At 36.1% G+C, this 13,882-nt stretch overlaps 1 protein-coding gene across 8 annotated transcripts in view; it reads right to left on the bottom strand.

Annotated features, from left to right (window-relative positions):
• The window catches only part of FAM149B1 (family with sequence similarity 149 member B1), a 48,085-nt gene that overhangs the window by 11,915 nt on the left and 22,288 nt on the right, over nt 1–13,882 (bottom strand). For all 8 annotated transcript variants that reach the window (XR_013994990.1, XM_081074389.1, XM_081074388.1 and 5 more), the window contains 2 exons: nt 12,855–13,013; nt 8,907–9,094 (listed from right to left, as the gene is read on the bottom strand). Coding sequence is in view for 7 of the 8 variants with exons in the window: in XM_081074389.1 (XP_080930515.1) it covers nt 8,907–9,094; nt 12,855–13,013 (347 nt within the window). In the remaining variant the exon portion in view is untranslated. The remainder of the gene's footprint in view (nt 1–8,906; nt 9,095–12,854; nt 13,014–13,882) is intronic.

Raw genomic sequence — 13,882 nt, 5'->3', positions numbered from 1 at the left:
TTGTCTCAAGCAAGGCTTCAGTCATCTTTGCAGCCCAGTTTCATACCACATGCATGGTTCAAAAAAACTCCAGAAACCAGTAATTCTATTTAAAGCGGTTTCCCAGGTCGGCAGTGCCTGATGATAGCTGATAGGAGAAAAAGCAAGGATCTCTAGAGAGAAGCTGTGCAACAGAATATCTGCAGTTGATGGAAATGTTCTACATATGCGTTGTCCAGTATAGTGGCCTCTTGCCACGTGGCTCTAGAACACTTAAAATTTGGTTAGTCTGACTGAGGAATAGAATTTTTAATTTAATTTTAATAAATAGCCACATGTGACTACTATAATGGACAATGTAGCTCTAGGGGGGGACCTTCAGATTGTTAATCCAGGCCTCAAAGAATTCCCATGCATAAAATTCCAAGATCCAAACCCACTGTTGAAAATCCCATGATGCCACAAGGAAACAAAACACCTTGAGAAAGAGCAAGCAGAAACAACATAATTAGGTCAGCAAAAACTAAAGAAAGTGGAATTAATCAGGTTCAAAATGTAAACAAATGCTACAGTTGAAAATATGAGTAAAGAGTAAGACAAAAATAAGATTTGTAAAAACAAAACTACAAAAGAGAGCAAAAATTAGTAGATTAGATCCTGCTGAAGACACTTAATGAACTTGAAGAAAAGGTCTGAAGAAATTATCCTGAATTTGGTCCAGAGGAACAGAGGTGGGAAATATGAACTATACACTAAAAAACGTGAATTTTGCTATATGTAAATTATACCTTAATTTTTAAAATGGAGAAGTAAAACCACATGGAAAACATTCTTTTACACGTTGACAAAAAATTGATCAGTAACTACGAGGTTATGAGCACAGGAACTTGTGTACTGTTAGTGGATATATATAACTGGTACAATCACTTGGGCAATTTGGCATTATCTAGTGAAACTGAAGATGTATTTCTCTGTGAGCCAGCAGCTCCACTCCTTGGTGTGAGCCCTAGAGGAACTCTTGCACATGGGTACCAGGAGGACTGTTCAAGAATGTTCGTAGCTTCATTAATCATAATCGCAAAACAAATGGATTTTGGCATTTCTAAAACACTGGGATTTTAGCACTTCTCACCATTAATTTTGGCTCCAAAACTGAACTCAAGGAATCATGTTTCTGAGTAAAACTAATAACTCTTGGTCATCATTGTTTCTAAATCACTTCCATCATCATTTTGTTTATTACTGTTTCTTTCAGAGAAGGTATTTCTTTTCTCAACAAAAATGTCCAGTGAAGCTTGTTTCCCAGTAGCAAATAAGGATTAAAAATAATTTTGAGATAAATATTCCTCCATAATTTAGATTTTTAAACTGGCCTGCATAAAAGTTAAGATGATTGTAAAAATAAATTATAAAAATAAGTGATTACAGGGGCCGGACCGGTGGCTCAGGCGGTTAGAGCTCCATGCTCCTAACTCCGAAGGCTGCCGGTTCGATTCCCACATGGGCCAGTGGGCTCTCAACCACAAGGTTGCCGGTTCAACTCCTCGAGTCCTGCAAGGGATGGTGGGCAGTGCCCCCTGCAACTAAGATTGAACACAGCACCTTGAGCTGAGCTGCCTCCCGGATGGCTCAGTTGGTTGGAGTGTGTCCTCTCAACCACAAGGTTGCTGGTTCGACTCCCGCAAGGGATGGTGGGCTGTGCCCCCTGCAACGAGAAATGGCAACTGGACCTGGAGCTGAGCTGCGCCTTCCACAACTAAGACTGAAAGGACAAAAAAACTTGACTTGGAAAAAAGGCCTGGAAGTACACACAGTTCCCCTTCCCCAATAAAATCTTTAAAAAAAAAAAAAGTGATTACATATACTCAGACATTTATATACTTTTGGGTTATAGTTGACAAATCTTAAAATACCACAAGTTGTCACATGGTCCTATTGTATATATGACTAGCACGCAGGTTGGCTTTTTCCCTCACTTAGGGGTAGAAAAATTTGCTGTGATGGTAGAGATAGGTTTGTACGAGCACCTGCAGGTTGGCCCTAACAACAAACAACTAACCAACTGGTCCACATCGAAGCCAAAAATTCAAGAGTTCTTTTTCCATAAGGTGTTATTTTTAAAAAGTAATGGTAATAGCTAACATTTATTGTGTTGTTATATATTCTGGGAACTACTTTATATATTTCCATGTAACTCATTTATCCCTTAACCATTTGAGATAGGTACTAGTATTATACTTATTTTATAAAGAATCTGAGGCACCGCGAGGTTAAGCAACTTGCATAGGATATAAAGTTAGTGTCAGAGCCAGTGGTTGAACCCAGGTTGTCTGATAACAAACTGCTTTTAACCATTACATTACATGACTTGTCATGGGGATGACATTTTAGAACTAGTTGGCAAACTATGGCCCATGAGCCAAATAGGACCCATTACTTCTTTTTAAAAAATCTTATTGTAGCAAAATATATATAACATAAAATTTACTATTTTATCCATTTTAAAGTGTATAATTCAGTGGCACTAAATACATGCGTGGTGGTATGCAACTATCACCTCTGTCTAGTTTCATAACTTTTTCATCACCCCAAAGGGAACCGTCATGCCCATTACCACTACCAGTTTTTGTAACAGTCGTTTGTATATTCTCATTGTTGTATAGTCCTCCATTGTATGAATATATCACATTCTACAACTGAGGGACACCTGGTTAGTTTCCAGTTTGTTTTCCAGCACGTCGTGTTAGTATGGACCTTCTTATATATGTCTTTTGGTGAACATACATACTGAGTGCATGGGAGTGTCCATAGCCAACCCACTCACGTATTGCTTATGGCTGCTTTCGAGGGCGGAATCGAGTGGTTGCCACAGAGACTGGATGGCTGGCAAAGACTAAAATATTTGCTGCCTGGCTCTTTATGCACCAAGTTTGCTGTTTTGATGCATTTCGGGGAACACACTAAACCAGTTAGAGATCTTCCAGCTCTATTTCAAGATCAATGTTTTTGGTTTTAGACTAAGTCACAATTACAATATAATGAAATAACCTAAATTTATGTATGCACAGAAAAATAAACTAGAAGGATGTTAATTCACAGCCCAACATTGGTAAATTGTGAAAGGTAAAATTGAAGTTTTCTCTGATACCTCAGTGGATGATACTGAAAACTGAGGGAGTTCTTTTATCACCAGGGTTTATTGTGGGGGTTTGGATATGATTCTGGACTTTACCATTTGTCCTCTATCTCCAAAAACTTAACCTCACCTAATATAAATCAGTTAGTTTTTAAAGGGTTTTAGTCCTGTTCTCCAATACCAGCTTTAAAAGAGAACATGCATACAACAGAGTGGCTTAAAACCGTGTAGACAGTATCAACTGTGGCAAACATAAGGCAACTGGAGCTCCCATATGATAGTAGAGAAAGTGTAACTAGGTGCAGCCAGTTTGGAAAAAATTATGGCAGTATACACCGAAGCTGGAATAGCATATCATAGTACCCAGCAATGCCACTATTCTGTAATCAGTACATATGTTCACCAAAAGACATATACAAGAATGTTCATAATAGCACTATACACAGACAAACCCAAACCAGGAACTACCCAAATGTCCACTGACAGTACAATGTGATATAGTCATACAATGGAAAACTGTAACAATGAAAATAAACTACTACAAACAAAGCAGTTGACTCGAACATACCTAAAGTTAGGAAAGAGAACCAACTGAAAGAAAGAAGGAACAATGCCTGCTGCTTACACGAGACCAAGAGTAGTGCCTGCTTCCACTAGCCATACTAGAAAAACTCATAATTCCTGGGGCATTGAACAGAATACTCAGGAAGATCTTGCCTTAGTAGCTGGTAAATAATTCTCTCTAGACTGAATATTGCTCCAGCCTGCCTAACAAGTCATAAAAGCAAGATCTGAAAGGATCAGATATTTTCCAAGTAACTACATCCCAGAAAAAGACCTAGAAAATATATGAGAATAAAAAAATATTCAACCCCCAGTAGGATAAAATTCACAATGTCTAGCACCCAAAGATTACCAGGCAGGAGAACATAACTCACAATGAGAAGAATATCAATCATTGAAACCAACTCAGAATTCACACAGATGTTTGAGTTATTCCACGTTTTCAAAAAATTAGCAACATGGGAGACGGTAAGTCACCCAAATTGTATTTCATAGAAAACAATGAATAGAAATATATATTGGATGAGCGTAACAGTTGCAGAAGAAAAGATGAATGAATGAACTCAGAGGTACAACAATAGAAACTATCCAAAATGAAATACACAGAGACAAAAATCCAAAAAAATTAAAGTATCTGGGGGACAAGTGGTCAAATGGACTAATGTATGAGTAATAGGAGTCCTGCGGATTGGTGGGAGGACAGAAAAATACCTGAAGACATAATGGCTGAAAACTTTTCAAACAAAACAATAAATGTGCAGCTCCAAATAACTCCAAGAAGTAACATGAAGAAAATTACATCAAGGCACATCATATTAAGATTGCTCAAAATCAGTGATAAAGAGAAAATCATAACAGCAGCCAGAGAACAAAAAGATATGTACACAGGAACAAAGAAAAGGATGACATCAGATTTCTTGTCAGAAAATGCAAGTTAGAATATAGTGGAAAACATCTTTAAAGTACTGAGAGAAAATTCCAGACCCTGCAAAATTATCTTGAAAAAAAAAAGGCAAAATAAAGAAATTTTCATATCTACAAAAGAAAGAATTCATCCCTAACAGACCCACATACAAGAAATGTTAGAGGACATTCTTCAGGTTGGAAAATTTAAAAAAAAAAAAGTTTTTAATGAGAGAAAATTCACATAACAAATTCATCATTTTTAACTATTTTATAGTATACAATTAGTTTTTATTTAAGAATTATATTTACAATGTTGTGCAACCACCACCACTATTTAATTCAGAAAATTTCCATCACTCTAAAATCACTAAACTACTTTCTGTCTCTATGGACCCGCCTGTTCTGGACATTTCATTTTAATGGAATCATATATGGCCTTTTGTGTCTGGCCTCTTTCACTTAGCATAATATTTTCAAGGGTCATTCATGTTGTAGCCTGCATCATTACTTCTTTTTTATGGATAAATAATATTCCATTGCATAGTCTGTTAGTTACTCAGGCTGCCATAACAAAATGCCACAGACTGGATAGCTTGAACAACAGAAGTCCATTTTCTCAGTTATGTATGCTAGCAGTCCAAGATGAAGGTCCTGTCAGGGTTAGTTTGTGGTGAGACCTCTCTTCCTGGCTTGTGGGCAGCTACCTTTTTGTTGTGTCCTTGCATGCACAGGAAGAGAGCTCTGATATCTCTCTTCTTATGATGATAGCAACCCTATAGGATTAAGGCCCCACCCTTATGATCTCGTTTAACCTTAATTACCACCCTGAAGGCCCAATCTCCCAACACATTCACATTGGGGGTTAGGGCTTCAATATATGACTTTTGAGGGGGACACAATTCAGTCCATAACACATGGATATACCAAACTTTCTTCATCCATTCATCAGTTGGTAGGCATTTGGGTTGGTTCTACTTTTTGATTATTATGAATAATGCTGCTACGAACATTCATGCATAGGCCTTTTTTGTGGACATATGTTTTCAGTTCTTTTGGTTGTATACCTCTAAGTGGAATTGTTGGGTCATATGGTAATTTTATATTTAATCTTTTGGGGAACTGCCAAACTGTTACCGGTGCAGCAATGGTTGTACAACTTTATATTCTCACTAGCAGTGTATGAAGTATCTCCACATCCTCACCAATACTTGTTACTGTCCTTTAATAAAAAAGTGTGTATATATATATATATATATATATATATATATATAAAATCTGTCTATCTCCCCATCTTAGCAAGTATGAAATGGTATCTCATTGTGGTTTTGGATATATATACATATATATGCATATGTATATATACATATATACACATATATATACACATATACATACTTATATACATATATATATATATCCATCTTAGCAGGTATGAAGTGGTATCTTATTGTGGTTTTGGTTTTTATTTGCATTTCCCTAATGAATAATGATGTTAAACATCTTTTTCTTGTGCTTATTGGTCATTTGTATGTCTTTGGTGAAACATATATTCAAGTTATTTGCCTATTTTTTAATTGGGTGTTTGTCCTTTTGTTGTTGAGCTGTAGTTCTTTATATATTGTGGATACTAGATTCTTATGAGGTGTATGATTTGCACATATTTGCTTTCATTCTGTAGGTGTTTTTTTTTCACTTTCTTGATAATGTCTTTTGATACACAAAGTTTATTATTTTGATGAAGTCCAATTTGTCTATTTTTTCTTTTGTTGTTTGTGGACTTGGTGTCATATCTAAGAATCCACTGCCAAACAAAACAATAAATAGCTCAACAAACTCCAAGCAGAAGTAACATGAAAAAAATTACATCAAGACACAAGCTCATGCCAAGCTCATGAAGATTTACTCCCATGTTTTCTTTTAAGAGTTTTATAATTTTAGTTCTTAAATATCTGTCTTGTTTCCGTTTTAAAAGTTGGTATTTGATATACAATGTCAAGTAAGGTTCCAACTTCATTCTTTTCCATGTGGCTATCCAGTTGTTCCTGTACCAATTGTTGAAGAGACTTTTCTTCCCCCATTGAATGGTCTTGGCACCCTTGTTGAAAATCAATTGGTCATAGATGTGTGGGTTTATTATTTTTTATTGATTGTATTCCATTGATCTGTCTGTCCTATGAATAGAAACTACACTATTTCTATTACTGTAGCTTTGTATTAAGTTTAAATTCATGAAGTATGACTCCTTCAACTTTGTTCTTTTTCAATACTGTTTTGAATATTCAGGGTACCTTGCATTTCCATATGAATTTCAGGATCAGCTTGTCCATTTCTGCAAAAAAGTCAGTTGGAATTTTGATAGGGATTGCACTCAATCTGTAGATCTATTTGGGGAATATTGCCATCTTAACAATATTAAGTCTTTCAATCCATAAACACAGATGTCTTTTCATTTCTTTAGGTCTCCCCTAATTTCAATAATGTTTTATAGTTTTCAATGTTCAAGTCTAATACTTCTTTGGTTAAGTTTATTCCTGAATATTTTATTCTTTTTGATGATGTTATTAATGGATTACTTTCTTAATTTTATTTTCAATTTTCATTGATAGAGGCTGGAAGAATTTTGAGAAGCATGATAGAGAAGCCATCTCTTGCCTTGAACAGACTTAGTAGAAATCTGGATTTGGAGGATGATGTAGGGGAGGGCTCATTTTATTAGAAAGTGGAAGAAGGGAGATGCTTGTTATTTGGTGGCAGAAAGGTAGTGAAATAGTCTCCTGGGGTCATATGAAAAGCAGAACTTTTAAGTGATGATCTTGGTTATTTACCTAAGGAGATTTCCAAAGGGTTGAAAGTGAGGCCTGATTTTTTTTTCAAGCTGCTTATAATAAAACATGAGATGAGAAAGATAAATTTAGGGGGAAACTATTACACATAAAGAAACCAGGATTTGACGATTCTGAAAATCCTCAGTCTCTCTAGATGGCAAAAGATTCTAAATGAAAGAAGGCTGTCAGACCCCCAAAATTCTACTGGCAGGAAGCAGTGGGATAAAACTACTTAGCTGAAGACATGTGCTACCTTTCATGATAAAGGAAGGATCACTCAGCAGATGAAACGAAGAGCGCAGAGGGTAGAACAGATAGCTAAGAGGATTTTTTTTCCAGGCCTTGAAACTTATAAAGGAACCCCCAGTATTTTTCCAGCTGGGTTTCAGAGTTGATATGGACCCATGGCAAAAGAAAGCTGCCATGACTACTACAGCTATAAGAAACTGGATGCTTCCAAGAATACACAGAAGGGGAAGTGGATTCTTTCCTAGTTGAGCCTCTACATGAGAACCCAACCCTGGCCAACCCTGATTAAAGCCTTTTGAGATTGTAAGGAGAGGAGTAGCTAAGCCGTTCCTGGACTTCTGACCCACAAATCTGTGAGATAATAAACACGTATTTTTTGAAGCTGCTAAGTTTGTGATAATTTTTTTGTGCAACATAGAAAACTAATACAAACAATTCTTAAAAAGTTAAATATACATTTAACCATGTAATCCAACCATTCCACTCCAAGAGAAAAGGAAATGTATGTCCCACAAATTCTAGTGTACACTAGTGTTCATACACCTTTACATGTAATAGTCCAAAACTGAGAAAAACGCAAATGTCCATCAACAGATAAATGGATAAACAAATTGTGGAACAACGGAACACTACTCAGCGATAAAAAGGAATAAATTATTGACACACACAACAGACATGGATGAATCTCAAAATGATCATGCTGAGTGAAAGAAGCTGATAAAATATCAATACTATATGATTCTATGTATACGAAATTCTGCAAAATATAATTTAACCAATAGTGAGAGAAAGCAGATTAGGTGTCACTTGGGAATGGTGGGTCAGGCAGGGGCAAGAGGGAGGGATTACAAAAGTAATTTTGGGGCGAAGGATATGTTCACTATATTGGGATTTCATGGGTGTGTATACACAGGTTAACTTACCAAATTGTACACGTCAAGTATATATGATTTATTGTTTATCAAATATTTTTAATGAAGCAGTTTAAAAATGTATTTGCCAGTTGCACAGGTGTTTTCTCACAGATGATTATATTCAAAGAGGAAGCACAATCTCTGTCTAGTCATTATAGACTGGGCCTTGTTACTCATCCACTCTCAAATATTTTCTAAATTTTTCTTTGTTTCTGTGGGAAACATAAATATGAATCTTTTGCACTCATGAAGCATCTAATCTAATAGACTGGTTAGGGTTTGGGAATCCTAGACAATTATTTTTTATATTGCCGTTTTTACAAAGATCCTTACCAGAAGCAAATCCCTCCCAGTGACTACGTGTCAACTGCTCCATACAGCTCAGGACCCTGCTCCACACGTCATCAAACACGTAAGCAAGGACATCCTCTTTCATGCAGTAAAATGGAGCAATGGGAGGGTACCCTAAGTTCTGTTTCTCTGGAGCTGCTTCTGATTTCTTTCCAGGAAACCCCTCTTCTCTGTAACAGAAGCAAGAAGGAAAGACTTCATGGTTATCCTTCACTGAATGTTCACCACTGTCCTTTGTGCTTCTTAGGCGTGTGCTATGTGCCCAGTTCCCTTCCCCTCCCCAGCATATGGAGCACATGGATTAAGCTGCCTTGTGAACTAAGGGAATTCTCAACAGAGGAGACTGCATTTCCCTTTTTACCCCTAACCCACCCTACTACTCTGCCAAAAAATAGAACAAGGAAAAGGAGAGAGAGAATCATTGTAATTTTTTACCTGGGTATACCTTTTACAGTGGGTATGTCAGTTGAACAGCAGTAATGCATACAGAAATAAGCTTTTTGTTGTAATTGGATAACATTTAGATTAATATTAATGTGACACATTTCATGATGTGCATGTAACTGTGCACATCATGAAATGTTATAATTATTTAAGGCAGTGATTCATTAGGAAAACAGTTCATGTAGATTATGAAAATACTTTTACTAATCCAAATAAACATTTGGTAATTGGCTGGAAAGGAAAAGGAGGGGAGCCCAGCAGCATAGGAAGCTACTCCTGGCTCTCCTGGAGACTGTATCTATAACCCAGAAACTTCCAATTGGCCAAGTCTGTCTCTTCTCTGGCAGGGAGTACCAACAGCCCCAGAATTCTAGGGGGGAAACCTACCCTGTTTTTCTGAAAATAAGACCTAGCAGTGCGTCTTTTGGAGCAAAAACTAATATAAGACCTGGTATTATACTATATTATATTATATATTATATTATACCCAGTCTTATAGTAAAATAAGACTGGGTCTTATATTAGGTTTTGCTCCAAAAGACTCATTAAAGCTGATTGTCCGGCTAGGTCTTATTTTCGGGGAAACACGGTAGCTGATAGATGTATTATAAACTAAGAACAAGCAAATTCTGGCACTGGCTTGGGGTGGGGAGAAATACCTCCCAATCTCGACAGTGACAGTTACGCCTAGGGCAGCAGAGGTCTCAAGAACTAAACAAGAACTGTAGGCAGGAAAGAAGGATGCTGAGAGGTTTATGCAGGGTGCCAAAGATTCTTTGCTGCTCCTTTCCTGAGGGAGAGTTGGCCTGGCATTAAGTGGGGGAAGGAAGGATGATTAGTATTAACTGTATTTAAATTTATGTTTCTTTTTAGAGGAGATAAAACATTCATATGATGAAAAAAAATCATATGGTACAGAATGAATTGTATGTTTGTAGTGGAAAATAAGTCTCCTATCTCTCTCTTCCCGGTGCCCATTCCCAGAAGTAGACATTATAAGTCTGGAGAAATAGTTACGTTATACACTGTACTGCACCTTGCTCTTTTACTTAACAATGTATCTTGGCCCTGGATTCCAATCAGTGCATGTAAATTTGATTCTTTTAAAAAATAGCTACAGAGTATTCCATTGGATATACTGTAATATATCTAACTAGTCAGTAATCGATCAATCAAACTTTTGCTCTTATTGTCAATACTGTAGTTAATATCTTTGTACGTACATAGGTCTTTAGCTACATGGGATTATATCTGTAGGCTAAATTCCTATAAATAGAATTATTAAGTCAAAAGGTATATGCATTTCAATCTGAAAGATAATGCCCACTTTCCTGTAGTATAATTCTCCAATGGTGAAAGAATATGTGTTTTCTTATTGAAGGAATTATCAAATTATCTTTTGTTCTCTGCCAATCTGACAGATAAAATAGTATCTCATTATAGTTTTAATTTGTTATCTCTTAATTCTGAATGGGATTGAATTTCATTTCATATATTTAAAATCCATTTTCTTTTTATGTGAACTATTCATGTTCTTTGCCTGTTTTGTCCTTACTATTTTCCTTATTGATGTACATATTCAGGAAATTAAGTCTTTGTGTATTTGTGAACTGCAAATGTTTTTGCCAGTTTGTCTCCTGTGTTTTGACTTTGAGTTTTTTTATATAGAAATTTCATTTTATGTAGTTATTTTAAGAATTTCTTAAATGATTTGTAGATTTTGTGCTATGATTAGAAAGGCCTTCCCCATTCCTAAATTATTTTTTAAACAATCTTTCATAATTTGTTGTCTTCTAAATTTACATGATTTAACCTGTCACCTTTAAATATTTTATGTGTGAAATTTATTTTCTGTAAAGAATAAGTTAGGAAACTTATTTTTTTCTAAATGGTTTTTCACCAAAATCATTTGCTGAAATTGTTCTATGTATTAATTTCCCAGAGGTGTTTTGGTTTATTTCAGGGCCTTCAATATCTTAAATCAGGAACATTCTAAAGTTCCAACTACTCTGTCATTTTTCAGTCAATATCTCAGTGGTATCTCTAAAGTGAATGCTGCCTTTCTGTAACTCTTCCCTGTATTCCTGAAAATTCATTTGGGTTTACTATCAGGAAAAGGGAAAGAAATGCTGTAGGGAATACCTATAAGCCATTTACATCTCTTTATTTTGCCCCCTTTCTTCCGCCTCTCCCCCCCCACACTCCGGTTCAAGCCCACCGCAGCACACAGCAGCGGGCGGGAGCTCATGGCAGCTCACGCCAGCTCACGCCAACCTTTGGCTGCTCACAGCAGCCCAACAGCAGGGAGAGCTGTTGTTCACAATCTTAGCTGTAGAGGGCGCAGCTACTGGCCCATGTGGTTCGACCATGTGGGTCGAACCAGTGACCTTGGCGTTAGGAGCATGGCGCTCCAACCACGTGAGCTACCAGGCCCAACCTACATCTCATTTTAAATTAGTTAAATCAGCTGTATTTTCATAAGCTAAAACCAAGGGAGGAGACTGATTTGAGGAAAAGGGCAGATGAAGTAAAGAGAAAGGGGGCAGTCTCTGGAAAACCAAAAGAACCTAATTATGATTCTCTTGCAACAATGAGCTAGCTCAGTGGTGGTATGTACAGAAATCTGAATTATGTTTAAGTGACGCTAGGATACGTACACTGAGCACATGAATAAACAGCTCAGTAGGAAATATGATGGAAAGAAGAGAAGTTCAAAATCACTTGACACAATAATAACTAGACCTAATCACACCCTCATAGCCTAAAATGGAATTCTCACTCACTTTCAGATGTGCTGCTGTGATCACCAATTCTGGAACTTTTAAAGGCTTAAAGGAATAGCTTAAGAGGTTAATGTTTCAAAAAGGTAGCATGGAACAGAGGAGAGAGATTAGATTTAGAATCAGATAAAGTTTTAGTTTTAGCTTTACCTCAGACATCCTTTCACTACTCTGATTCTCACCTATCCTGTAAAGGGGGTAAATAATACCTATGTCACAGGACTATTGTCAGGATACAGTAAGAATAGGTCTAAATAAGCATTATTAATTATAAAGTCTGTGCTGAATATAAGGTTTTTATATAAATTGTATACACCTTTTTAGAACAGGATTTATGTATATGAAGTTCACACTTCTTCAACTGCTTGTATAAAAAGTTTCAGTGTTTCCATGAGTTACTGGTGAAATTTACAAAGGATAAAATCAAATTATGTGGAGAAAACAACTCATTTAAAAATGTTTACTCTCTGAAAGAGGCAAATGACATGTACAGGAAGAAAACACACAGGGAAGTCTGGAATGTGGAAGCAATAGGAATTTATATCAACTAAGCACATGAACTCTGATACCTGAGTAGTAATAGAAAATACAGAGTCGCAGAAAGTGACATAATCTAATTATAGGTAATATTGGTAGTATTCTTTAGAAAAAATAGATATTAATACTTAAGTAGAGGAGTAAAAAGCATAAAAGACATAATACTCACATGTCTGTGTGGTCAAATGCTAGGTATTCCTCTATTATTCCTTCAGAGAAGATTACACAATCTTCCTCTTCCGTAGAACCGAAGCTAGGGGATTTGGCAATGGAAGATGCTTTATGAACATAAGAAGAGAAATGTAACTTCTTTCCCCTAATACCAAATCTGGGAGACAAAAAAAAAAAAGCAAATATTATGTACAATGTAAACAGTTCTCACAGCAACTGGGTCATGCGAGTTTCAGCTCAAAGTGCCTTGCCCTGGTGACACCTTCCTGGACTACTCTAAGCTTCAGTGCCTCTTCGTTCTCAGAACAGGGAGTGTAAATACTAGCCACAGACCTACTCTCCTTAGGTGTATTATGCAGTATCGAATTCTGCTTGCTATCTTTTCAGATGCAACAGCTATGGCTAAAAATTTTTAAAAATAAAAATCTAAGAATATTTACATTCATAATTGCATCTTTAAAGGTATCTCAGGAGGTTATATGCTTATTTCAGTCCATCATTGTTCAAAATGCAGGCTCCTTAAAGACAAAGATATTCTCTTATTTATATTTAAATTTCTCTTCCAACCCAGGTATTCAGTGAATATGGGATGACTCAGTTGGTTTAGTTTGGACAAAGTCAGTCCAATGTGAGCAATACAATTTCTTAAAATGGCTCTTAGTTTAAGTATCACATATAACCAATGTATGCTTTGTGTTATTCTTTATACTTTTTTGTACCTTAAGTATTTTTTTTTTAATGGGGAAGAAAAAATAAACCTATGGCCCTTTTCAGCAAGGCTAGTGGGAAAAGCTTACTGGAAGACATTTTGGAAATATATATTAGAAGCCTTAAAATAATATACTTGTTGATTCAGTAGTTTCATTTGTAGGGATTTCCTTCAAGGATATTCCCTGCAAGATTTAGCTACAAAAATAAATTATTGTCACCGAATTGTTTATAATTGCCAAAAATTAAAACTAGCCCAACTGTTTCAAAATACAGGATTGGGAATTGGTTGTTTAATTAATGGTATATTAATGCAAT

The sequence above is a fragment of the Rhinolophus hipposideros genome (genome assembly GCF_964194185.1).
Source record: "Rhinolophus hipposideros genome assembly, chromosome: 15".
NCBI classification, from domain to species: domain Eukaryota; kingdom Metazoa; phylum Chordata; class Mammalia; order Chiroptera; family Rhinolophidae; genus Rhinolophus; species Rhinolophus hipposideros.
Note: the sequence above shows the minus strand (reverse complement) of the source record. Positions and strands in the feature narration are given on the sequence as shown.